Source organism: Nestor notabilis, unplaced genomic scaffold (assembly GCF_000696875.1).
Source record: "Nestor notabilis isolate BGI_N333 unplaced genomic scaffold, ASM69687v1 scaffold33493, whole genome shotgun sequence".
NCBI classification, from domain to species: domain Eukaryota; kingdom Metazoa; phylum Chordata; class Aves; order Psittaciformes; family Psittacidae; genus Nestor; species Nestor notabilis.
The window spans coordinates 1490-14236 of record NW_009921148.1 but is presented as its reverse complement, the minus strand read 5'-3'; the positions used below and the strand labels follow the sequence as shown (position 1 = coordinate 14236).

The window sequence follows — 12747 nt, the reverse complement described above, 5'->3', positions numbered from 1 at the left end:
TTGATAGGTACCATGACTCATGTTGAAAGAACAGTTTCATTTTCACCAGCTTTAAAATAATTTTTCACCCACCTGCAACAATTTGTTTCTTTACATAAATTAGCATTTGGATATTCTACTCACATGAATGGATCTGGGGATATAGGCCTGGCTCACGAAAAACTGCTGTGCTAACATATGCTTAAGGCTTCGTGAAGCGCTGAAATACTGTTTTGACAAGGATTTTTTCCAAAGCCTGGTCTTGTGTTTCCTTAACCTCCCTTCCATCTGAAAGGAAGGCTGGGATTTTGTGCATTAATTTTGCTTGAGAAGAAGCAATGTGTAACAACCAAACTCAGAAACATCAGCTCTGGCACATAATAAAGGAAAAGAGAATATACAGGAATAAAGTAAGGAAGAAAACTTGACAACTGCTGTATGTCAGTACCAAATCATGTAGTCAGGGATAAAATCCTGGCCCTTTTGAAATCAAAAGCACAATACTTGCTAAGTCACATATGAATGTCACTGTCAATACTGTGACCAATACATTATTTCCCAGATGCTTTTGCAGAAAAAAACCCAAACAACCCACATAGGTCCTCTTGGGAGTATTATTTTATACACACAGCATCTCTGAAAAGAAAGGAATTAATATAAGTAGAAATCTGGAATACTATTTAGAGTGACTCTAAGCCTTTGAAGTACCTTTACCATTTGAATTCTCTGTGACTACTGATTAGTAAAGGTAAGCAATTATTTCTTTTTACATATACATAGGATCTTCTACTTTTTGCAGACTATCAGATCTGTACAATTACCATTCATTTTGCAAATACTTTCCAGGCTTGTCTGGAATTTGTCTCCCATGAGAATTACTCCTGTCGAAAGAAGAGAGCTATCAGATTGCGACCAAAACATGTAACAGAGATAAGGAGAAGGCACGAAAGGCACTTCAGTTCACAGTGCAGTGTCAAATATTCAGAACTTCTTGCAGGCACTTCTAAAATTCTTTGTATTTTACGATTGCCAGTGATTTTGGATGACAGTTCAAAATATACATCCAAAAGTTTTGCTTGCCAAAAGGTATTTCTTTTTTCTTTTTTTTTTTTAGTTTAAATATTAACCTCCATACTGTCAGCTTTGAAATGATGAAGATGGATTAGCTAGCAGCTTGTCCAAAATATCAGACAGGCCTTGTAGTAAACACTTCCAAGAGGCACAACATTGGCAGAAAGCTTTTGAAATTTCGGTCCACAAGTAAAATGTCAATGAAAGGTTTAAAAGACTTGCATGCTGGCATAGATTAACATTCACTTGTCCTTTCATGTGCAAGAAATTGATCACTTTCATTTGCATTTTCAAGTTCATCCGCTTCTTCTACAGGGTTCTTTTCTTGCAACCCACTATTCTCTGAACAAGATTCATCATCTCCATTGCTATGATGACCTTCAAGACTGTGTCTGATACCATATGCAAAGTAAATGAGGAAGCCTTCCAAAAGGGGAGGGGAAAAAAAAAAAAAAGTTAATAGGATTTTCAGGCAAGTAGTGCATTAAGAAGTAGTTAGTTATTACTCTCTGGCTGAATATATTTTCCAAAACAAGTTTCTTCAGGTATCGGAATCAGAGCTCATGCTTCAGGTCTTTTCTGTTTCTATGGAAATTCCAGTGCATCATCTTTGCATAATTAAATGCTCTAGTAGGTCATGGAAACTGCTGCCTCTAATTTATATCTAGATTGAGTTAACACAATTTTCCACATATTAAAGGAGAATGACTGGTATACCTGTTTGTAACAGGTTTCTGCACAATTTCAGCTATATTAGGGGGAAAAAAACCAAAAAGTGGCTTATCGAATTAGTCCTGTAACTTTGATTCTTCCTATTACCTCAAAACTGTATTTGCTGTTTCAACTGCATATAAATACTGCTTCTGAAGCATGCTCTGTTTTTGACGAGGAATATCAGCTGACTTTTATTTAAACAGAATTCTTTTCAAATATTTAAAGGAAGAGAATCGAATGTTCTAAGACGGGATGTATGAGTTCTAATATAAAAAGTGACTGAAATGAACAGAAGTACCTACCAAGTGCCATCCAGAGGCTAAATCTGATCCAAGTGTCTCCGCTTAGTTGTACCATCAAGTAAATATTTACCAGGATACTTAATGATGGCAAAAATGGCACTAGTGGAACCTAAAAGGAAATATTTAGTACATTTGTGTTGAATATGATTTCCGGTGTGTCACACTGCAGTTACACAACACAAACTAGAGGTGACACATCTAATCAGTAAAAAAGAATTGAGGTGGATTTTTTTATTGGAATATAGTAAAATTTTCTTTTTCACTAGGTTTAACCACCAGTGTCTACATATCTTAAACTCTTGAAATACATTATGTTTAATATATATTCTCTAAGGCTGTCTAGAAAAACTTTCCAGTTTGGGCTGAACATATACTAATGAATTCTTGTTTCTACAATTGAAAAATATTATATATCTTTTATATATACCTTCTTTCTGAAATGCCTCCCAGCTCCACTGGAATCCTTGACCTTCACCACTGTACTTTGTTATTTCCAATCTTAGAATGTAAGTGAAAACTCAAGATGAAATGATTATACTCTGGAGGGTATGCACTGTACTGAGGTCTCTGGAATTGCCCACAACACAGACAAGTGGTTGTACACTAATCAGTTTCTGAATAGTTTTCCAGTTTCTAAGTGCTTAAATTGAAGTCTAAAATTGCTTGGGTCTCAATAATGCACACCTTTGAGGATATACCTAAAGGAGTATCTAGATGATCAGTGCTGTCAGGCTCCTTTGTTGTAATAGCAGCTGTTCACACTAACATCAGTGGTACAGCCATTTTCTGCAGCCATATTCCTATGCATGTCATACATTCCATCTGTGGGCAATAAAACTCTTTCTCTAGTCCTGAGAAGGTCTGGACTGGGCTGCACAGGCTGACGATTCAACCGTGACCATCTACTACTCTTACCTTCACCAAAAAACCTGAAATAGTGGCAGTGTCCCTCTCCCACTTGTTAGAATACATCCAAACCTCTTATTAGAGAATGACATAGAGAATATGTTATTCACCATAAAGGCCACTTTGTGCTGGTTCTGAGGCTGCCTTTGGATGAGGAGAATGGTAACTATGAAGAATGTCATGAACACGGCAAGAAGGCAAATACTCCAGAGCTCCAAGTTAGCAGTGGAATGATTCATGTATGTAGTGAGGACACTCAAACCACAAATCAAGCAAGCTGTGTGAAGACAAAATGATGGAAATAATTGGAAAAAAGTCACTTAATCTCTGCATTGATGAGGAAGGTAGTTTTAAGAAGAATGATAGCAGGTCTTCAGTATGAAATGTTATTGTGAAAATGTTTAATTAAAGCAAAATATACCACACTATAGATTAGATCCATCAAGAAGTATAAAAACATTCTGCAGAATGACACATCAATTATGACTGAAAGAAGGCATGTTATCATTGGATTTTTAATTTTGACTTTAGTAAAATTCCATTATTTATGTTAATGTATTACATGAGTTTGGACAGCCAAATACTTACCTAAAAGACCCACTAAAAAGTTAACTGTAGTTGCAGTCTGCTCAGTAGGTAAACTGGGTGGATTAATCAGGGCCTGAAGGCTGAAGTGATTCTCTTGTATCATATTTATCTGTGATTCACTTACTGCAGATTCTCTTTCAGATGCAGCCAAAGCTGCTTTTTCTGGTGAATATTTTGGTTGCTCATAGCTTAAACTGGGTTGGTACCTATGCATAAAACAAACAACATAGTAACAAAAATTAAGCTTACTTTGGGATTTGAAGCAATATAACTCTAGGAGTGTATTTAAATAGTAAATTATTTGCAGTAGAGGTTTAGAATTTTCCAATTCTAACTGCACTGCAGCAGCATATATTGTTAGTCACTATTGTATATAAACAAACAATGGCAACTCAATTTTTTGTGGGGGTTTGGGGATTTTTGGGACATTTTTTTAAGCTACATAAATGCACCAAGGAGTCAGATATATGATCAGTCTTGTAGAAAAATAGGTGACAGAGTCTGATGGTCATGGCAGGGAAAGGGGAGGGGGAATATTTCTGATTTGCTTCCTGTACTGTAAGAGGCCGAATAACTGGCATAAACTAAAATTTTACATCTACTTTGTTAAAACTTAAGTGTATTTTTTAAAATACATACGTTAAATAAGTCACTATGGAACAACACAGTCTTCTCTTAAAGTGTAAATTATTGCAACAATGAATTCGAACTGAATTCAAGCTGCTTCTTAGTGATTGGTTACACACATATAGCTAATTTTTAAACATTGAGCTATCTAGCAAAAAACACTCTCTGTAAATGTCACTTCTGTTTATATACTGATCAACATGATAGAAAACACAGTAGAATACAAAAGGATGGTTTTGACTCACCTAAGAATGAGGACACAGGATGCCACAAGTGAATAAGCAAGAAGTGTACCAATAGACATCATATCCACTAAAGCCTTTAGGTCAAACAGAAATGCCATGATAGCTAAAAAAAAAGAGAAAGGAAAATGCTGAATCTGTATGAGGCTGACATAGAATCATAGAATGGTTTAGGTTGGAAAAGACCTTTCAGATCATTGAGTCCAACCGTAAGTGCTAAGATTTAACATTAAGATATATTAAGAGCTAAGATCTTAAAATCTGGCTGCAGTGTAACTTTACGTTGTTTTACTGACAGCAATATGGATGAAATCATGGTACTCCTTAAAACCACATTTTTGAAGTCATCACCAACATTCCCAAAGCTAATTCCCTACAGCTGGGAATCTCATTCGTATACGCACTGGTGAACCCTACAGTCATGCTGCGTAATCAAGCAATTTGTATTGGACTTACATGGACGTATGTGTTTGCACACATGGCTTCTTGAATTGCGGCCACATTAAAAATACATTTCCATAGAATAAGGTTCAGATCCTGCAACAGAATCTCACCGAAGCTGAGAGGATGGATTCCACTGCAAAACTAGGGAAAAATGATCTGACCCAGTAAGTCACCAGTATGTAAAATTTCTGCTGAGGTGAGAGCGAGCTCTATGTAAAGAGGACTTTCAGGAGTTGTCTCAAATAAAATAGTTTTGTAGGGTTTTTTTAATTCATTACCTTACTAAAAAAAAAAAATAAAAATAAATTAAGCTCAAGTGGCCTTCACGAAAGGCCAGCAAATTCTCACAAGAATTAATATTAAGATCACTGAAATCAGAGGCAGAAAGTTCCATGATACCACATGTGATTGTAGCAGTCTTGGTGTTTATGAAAGCTAATACCAGTGTCTTTTGAAGATTATGGAATGTCTTTTTTGTCAATGCTGTTTGCACACAGACACACGTAGTACATAGAGAAACTGTCACAAGCCATCACTAAATGAAGGGCTAACGCTAACTGATTTGAAATACATGCGGTCAAAGAACCTCTTAAAATATTTTCATTATTAACTTATTATCATTCATTAACTCTGACATGCAGAAAGAATCTAAAAATACTTAATCTTTTGATTCCTCAGTAACCTCAACATCAAAAGAAACTATTAAACCTAATCATTACACACTGCATGTATATGCACACAGATTTTTCTATATTCAGAAATACTTTATGTAATATTTATGTACTTGTTAATATATTTGTAGACAAGAAACAACGGTAGGTGAATTTATGGTGAAACCTTGGACTGACAAGAAGTCATTTTGCTATGTGCAGAGTTTTGCAATCATGATTGCCACCTGTGAAAAGGTAAGTCACAGTAATAACATGTGACAATTGCCTCAGCTCTAGTCTTTGCCTGATAACTTTAATTAAGGGGCCAAACATCTAATCTCCTTAATATTTCTTAAAGCTATGAAGCTACCCATGCTACGAATGCAAAGATAGATAATATAGGCTGTTGCATACATCCGTAACTATTCTGTCAAAACTATTTATGACCACAAGTTACCAAATATGCATCTCTTTAAAAATAGAAAGAGAAATTACTGCTTTTCTAGCAGTAGGTAAAGCTATCTTCAGGCGCGTTGCTGGCACACCAAATTCCCCAAACTGTCTAAAAGCAGTGCAAATGATGGCTGCTGCATAGCTATTGCCAGGGCTGCGTAACTACATCAATCAGTTTACCAGCTGGGCAATATGGTTTTCTTTCTCCTCATCATTCCTGTGATTTCAGATAAAGATGTTAATTTCATCTCACTTAACTGCACTTCCAAATTATTATAAGGGAATATATCAATACTATACATTCAAATAACAAAGTCAAAATAATAAAAGTAATCCTAAGCAATTTATTTGTACTCTGACCAAAGGGAACTGATAATAGTGCTTCATGTGGGCACTATCCAGACAATACCAGTGCCTTCCCACATTATTGTCAAGTACAAGGCATGAGCAGTTCCAGTCTTGTGGTATCTGAGGATGACCCTGACTATAAGATTTTAGTTTCAGTTCTGAACCTCTTATTTTATATCAATTTTAGCCAGAGTTGCTAAATGTTATAAAACATGTATTTCATATTTGAACTACTTTTAAGACTTCTTTATTTGCCTTTCGGTTAAATACATCTAGAGTTTTTCCTGCATAATTAGACATCCCACTGAAATGACAATGAAATTTGGGCACAGTTACATGTACCTTTGCAAGAAGCATGGACAAAACTGAAACACTTCTATGTTAAGAATTTCTGCTTGTAAAATATTAAGAATTGGCAACAGCTCCCAAGATGCTGTTTTGCTAAAATAAGTGTGCATGTACGTGATACACATATAACCCCCAACACGCACACATACCCTTCATCCACAATTTTGTAAGCCTAAACAAAACCAAAATAATTTTCTTTAGCAGCAAATGAAAAAATCTTTGCATTTTACACAAAAGTTCATCCAGCTGCAAATGTGGATTTTTTTCTCATGTCTTATAATAAAACCCATGAGTTATTTCACCCTCCCCCCTTTATAGCTGTGATAAAGATATAGGTGTACATCGAACAAGGAAATCCTATAAATAGAGCACCAGCCTAAGGGACCCAGATTAAGTAACCAGTTTATTCACCATACAAGGGGCCACTATTAAAAATATTAAAAAATCATTGTGAATTCTGTGACATTAAGGACATCACCACCACCATGATTGGCATGATTTGGAGTTCTTACACCCTTTGATTACTCAGTAATTTTATTCCCATTGTACATGCAGGGGAAGTTAACAAGCAGCCCTCTTCAAAAATACCGAGTACCATGCACGTGCATAGAGTGTTTAAATCTCAGTTTTAAGTAACACGGGCTTTGAGAGCTTACCAGAGATGACCCCTGCTGTCAAGGTGGCATAAACTGGTGCCTGCCTCTTACTCACTTTGGCAAGAAAACTAAAGAGTAAACCATCGCGTGCCATGGCAAACAGAATTCGGGGCAAAGGGAACATAGAGCCGAGAAGACTAGAACAGAAAAATGTATAGTTCAAATACAGGTTATTAAAAGCACAATGCTTTACTGGTAAACCCAACTACACAAAAAGCTTGGAAAAGTTAATGGGTTTAGGTATAGTTTTGGTTTAGGCTCTGTGTTGCTGCTCTTGGTTTTTTGTTCAGTTGACTGATGTTCTTGGGGTTGGGTTGCTGTTTATTTTGAACCTAGGTTTTTAAAGCACTTGAGATTAACCAACAAATACAAAATCTGTGGTAGATAAAAGTTTTCCTGGTAGCCTGCTTCACCTGGCAACAATCATATTTGACCAATTCAGTCCAAAGCAAATCAAAGCTGCAGAACAGTGGTTTATTTCCATATATGCATTTGTTTAGCAGTGCACCTTTCTTTACAAGGATCAACTCTTAGTCTCACCTGCTACTGCACCAGACGATAGAGTAGCAACTAGTGGGGTCTTCGTTTTGGAACTGATTTGAGCTAGACATTTGAAAAGCAACCCATCCTTCGCCATAGCATAGATTACACGTGGCAGTGGGAAAATGGATCCAAGAAGACTGAGTAAAAAGCAAACACATGCAACATGGCAAACACAGTACATGCAGAGTTGAATCATGGACAAGTTAAACAATGTTAATTAATGGCATGTACAGAAATAAAAATCATGATTGTAAGACAAAATCAGAAAGCCCTGTATCCCAAGATACTACAGATCAGACACAAATAGAAATGTCTTTTTCCATGTAAAGTTGATTGCCTCCCCTCCCCACTCTTTTTTTTTTTTTTTAATTAATTTAAGCAGTGGAATTGCTTCATCAGAGAGAATTCAGATTAGCAAAATAACTTGCCATCACTGTAGTTCTTGGGTATTAGTGGACCTGAATCATGTTCCAGGTCACACTAACTATGCAATTAAGCTTTAGTATTCCTGGAAAAAGTCTGTCAGTCAGCAGCAGCAAATCGATAAGCATTAGCAGCACCTCTTACACTCTACATTGCCATGTGAGGCTGCTGATTAACAGTAATTCAAAGTAAGCACCATGGGCACATTATTTCTCTTGATTAAAGCACCTCTAGCAAGCTTCATTAAAGATTGTTTCTTTTTTTTTTTTTTTTAAAGAAATAAAGCTAATTAATTTAGATTTGTTATTAGCAAGACACAAAGCTTTCAAACTCTTGATAACTTGAAGCTCATTTTAAACATACTTATTAAATTAGGTGGTTTGTTTGCCTAAAAGTGAAATAATTGTAATTAATAAAATCAGAAACACTGAAAGAACAAAAGGCAAAATCATAGCCAGTATAACCTCTGCGGCAAGCACACTAGTTTTTAACCAGGTGAATGGTTGCCTGTCTTACTTTAAGGAATCAATCGTATCACTTACAGAAGGCACAGCTTTCACATACCACAGGTGTGAAGTACCTCCAATAATGCTTGTGATACACAAGCATTAAGGTTAGACACACAAGAGAAGTTTCATTGCACATGAACTGATTGTGATGTACAAATGGCCCTTCCAACAAAGAATGTTTCCTGAACCAGGGTGACAATTGATTTTTCAAATAATGATACTGTTAAAATCCCCTGCCAATTTTTTTTGCTGTTGTGGCTTTGTAAAATGTATTTATCCTACCCCTCTTTAAGTACATTCACATAAATAATGGAAATATTAACAAACATCTTTACCCTGACGAAGCAAGTTCACAACATAACAAAATAAGAGGTAAATATATGGACCAAAAGCTACAACCCCAACTTTTTTTCTTACTTATACCACCAAACTGATGAACATGAAATATAATTTCCTTTGTTTTGTTCTAAACTGACATCAGTAAACAGACTGAAAGATTAACATCCCCATATGAGTAAATATAATACTTCAGAATATGCTGGAGAGACCAACAATTCAAATTTCTGAAAAAGCATTTTACAATCGCAGTTCATTTTGTTTTTCAGTATTAATTTCTTTAATCTAGTTTCTGCTTATATGTCACTTTTACTATTTATCAATATAGAGGAAAAATTCAGTAAACCCCTCCAAACTGAAGGGGACCATGACAACTAGACAGAAAGTAACTGTAATCCTAGAATGAACTGCATAACTACGACATTCTTCATTCAGCCCTACAATTATTTTAATGTCCCCCTGGAACTATTCCCTTTTTCTATCATAGAATGGTTCAGGTTGGAAAGGACCTTAAGACCATCCAGTTCCAACACCCCCGCCATGAGCAGGGACACCACACACCAGATCATGTCACCCAAGGCTCTGTCCAACCTGGCCTTGAACACTGTCAGGGATGGAGCATTTACTACTTCTTTGTGCAACCTGTTCCTGTACCTCGCCACCCTGTTTCCTCCTACATCAAAATATTCCTTTCCTTTAAACTACTGTCCACAGCCAGTGTGCTCATTTTCTTCAGGCTAATGCTTACAGAGTTATCTTGGAGTGCTGTTAGCACTAGTGCTTCAACAAGCATGTCATTTTCCTTTGTGGAAAGGCAGACAGTATTCATAACCACTTGAAGCTCATGTAAATGACTCCTTACCTATGTAAGCTCAGGTGGAGGATTGGCAGCAGCATTTTTCTATCCCTAAATTCAAGTATCAAGCAATTTGCTATTCTGTGAAAGAGTTTAGTCCATGTTACATTATATGGGGTGTAATATAGATGAACACATACTGATATATCTCCTGCCCTCCCTAATCTTTTTAATCAAACTAACATGTTAAGTTTTTACGTCCATACTTTCACAAGGGGGAATATATTATAATGTTTTCACAGCTATAATCTACATCTCAAATACCCACACAGAAACCACAGGAAGGGTTGATATCAGAAGACAGACTGGCTACTGGAGGAAAACAGAGATGGGCAATGAAGATGAGGAGTGGAGCTAGTTAATCATCTCTTCAATTTTGCCTGCAAATACACAGAGCCCATAAAGCTGCTGAGTCAACAGGAGTGAACAGCAAGAAAAAACAAAATGGGTGAGGTTTATTTTATCAGTTAATAAAGATAACTTGCAGGTCATATGTCTGAAAATACATGGTTTAATAAAAAAAACCAAACAACTTTTGGATAATAAGCCAAAGAGGTAGAGTTCAAAACCAGTACAGTTCGAAAAAGGAACTTAAGTTAATGCATCTACTGTGATCAAGACCTGCAAAAGTCTAAAACATGCTTATAATACTTATTAGTAATACTTTGAATGAACTGAGCCTTCAAAATGAATGCATGAACATGTATTTAAATACTCACATACTAGGCATCAGCTTTTCCCAATAAAAATCAATATTTCAATGTCATTACCTTGTAGACAAAGCACAGAGCGATCCCACTGCCACAACATATTTTGCAGGACCCCATCCAACATATTCAAAAGCTGCTGGCAGAGGATTCTCATCTAGTAGGTAGTATGGCATCATGAGTGTCAGTGCAGCTGAAACTCCAAAATAGGCCATGAAGCAAACAAGCAGGGACACCACAATTCCAAAGGGTATGGCTTTTTGAGGATTCTTGACCTCTTCTCCTGAAAAAAGGAAAAAAAATGCCCCACGAAAAAGTCTTACTCATTTCCATCTTCAGCTTTAAAAGATAACATCAGAGACAAATCATTCATTAATCTAAACCATGGGAATCATATTTATAATAGAAGTTTTAAAAACCTGTAGAACAACTCTCTATTTTGTTGACAGAAATAGCATTGAAAGTAAATTAAAGGACATGAAATACAATGTATATCTAGAGTATTCAAAGCCTATGATTTCTAGTTATTTACCTACAGTTTGTAAGTTCAATGTACTCATTCCTGTTAGCCATATACAAACCAGCATTTAGGAGAAATACCTCATCTTAGTGAATTGTAAAAGTGAGAAGGTGAATAACAGGATTTGGGCAGAAAACAAACCATATACTAAACACTTCCCAGACTTAGAAAGTAACAATTTATTTTGAACAGAAATAAGTATACAAATAGACACACATAAATACTATACCAGTTGTTGCAATGCAGTCAAATCCTACAAAAGCATAAAAACAGGTTGCAGCACCAGCCAATGTTCCTGTGAAACCATATGGCATAAAGCCACCACTCCCATATATACTTGTCACATTCTCATAGGATGAACAATTCCTATAAAAAAACAGAAATACAGCAGAAAGATAACTTACTTTTTTAACTATTGGTAGGTCAAACACATCCATCCTCCTCCCCTATCATTCTGGAAATACATATTAAAATGCTCTTGTCAAAATGGAGTTCTACTTCACAAAATGTCACAACAAGATATTTTGATTTCAAGGTTTGTAAGACAAAAATTACAGTAAATGGAAGAATACCTGAATCAAGTAACTGTCTTACTCTCTTTGCAGTTTGTGGAAAAATATATTAAAACACTAATGGTGTAGGCAAGTTTTGTCATACTCACATACTACAGTTATTACATGTTTTAAGGACGAGAAGCCAGTAACCTCTCAAATAGCTATAGAAAACAGTATTGAAATAAGATAATTTTTTAAGGGAAACTACAAACAAGAAAAGAGAAAAAATATTTTTAAAGGAATAAGAAGTTTTATCATTCCCAGCAACAGACCAATTAGTTGATAAATAACCTGCAATATCACTATTCCTTGTTGCCCAAGGAAGTTGTGAATGTTCCATCCCCAGCAGTGTTCAAAGCCAGACTGGATGGAGTCTTGGGTAACATGGTTTAGTGTGTGGTGTCCCTGCCCATGGCAGGGGGGTTGGAAATGGATGATCTTAAGGTCCTTTACAACCCTAACTATTCTATGATTCTTGATTCTAAAGCAAGTATAACAGAAAATTGTTTGGAATATGGGCAAGTAAATTGATTTTTAAAAATATTACTTTGTCACTGCAGTAAGGTTCATGAGATATTCTTCACTTATTTTCCAGTTGTCAGCATCTCCTTTCACAAAACCAGAAATCATAACGAAGAGTAGGACCAAGATGTTAATAGCAGTGAAAATTTTATTCACCCATGCAGACTCTTTTACTCCAAAAGATAAAAGACCTATAAAATAAAAATATTTTATAGATGTGAATAGTCCCTTAGACTAATAAAATGGCGTTTTAAAGAAGATAGACATGTAAGTACTTTAATTAATACTAATCAGCTTTAGATTTTATACTTTTAAAAAGCAGTAGCACGAATTTACTACTCTGACAGCGGTGCAATAGGCAAGTGTATTGGAAACCACAGAACAGACATTTTCTTTAATTGTATCAAGTATTTGTCATGGTTTAACCTCAACGGACAACTAAGTACCAC

At 35.8% G+C, this 12747-nt stretch overlaps 1 protein-coding gene across 1 annotated transcript; it reads right to left on the bottom strand.

Moving 5' to 3' along the window:
* Window positions 1-897: 897 nt before the first annotated feature.
* On the bottom strand, window positions 898-12518 carry LOC104401309 (low affinity cationic amino acid transporter 2-like). Its single transcript, XM_010011022.1, has 9 exons — window positions 12324-12518; window positions 11452-11588; window positions 10766-10985; window positions 7869-8008; window positions 4433-4535; window positions 3561-3766; window positions 3083-3249; window positions 2067-2175; window positions 898-1473 (listed from the first exon to the last, which is right to left on the bottom strand). Exons 1-9 carry the CDS (start codon window positions 12404-12406, stop codon window positions 1286-1288), a joined length of 1353 nt encoding a protein of 450 aa, XP_010009324.1. The 5' UTR covers window positions 12407-12518; the 3' UTR covers window positions 898-1285.
* Between the last annotated feature and the right edge of the window lie 229 nt (window positions 12519-12747).

Excerpts from the sequence above, each read along its gene's own strand:
- LOC104401309 (XM_010011022.1), bottom strand. The coding sequence starts at position 12,406 with ATGATTTCTGGTTTTGTGAAAGGAGATGCTGACAACTGGAAAATAAGT. Across the intron at positions 11,589-12,323 it reads AACCTTACTGCAGTGACAAA|GAATTGTTCATCCTATGAGA; the intron begins GTAATATTTTTA and ends GTTTTTTTATAG. Across the intron at positions 1,474-2,066 it reads TAGCCTCTGGATGGCACTTG|GCTTCCTCATTTACTTTGCA; the intron begins GTAGGTACTTCT and ends CCCTTTTGGAAG.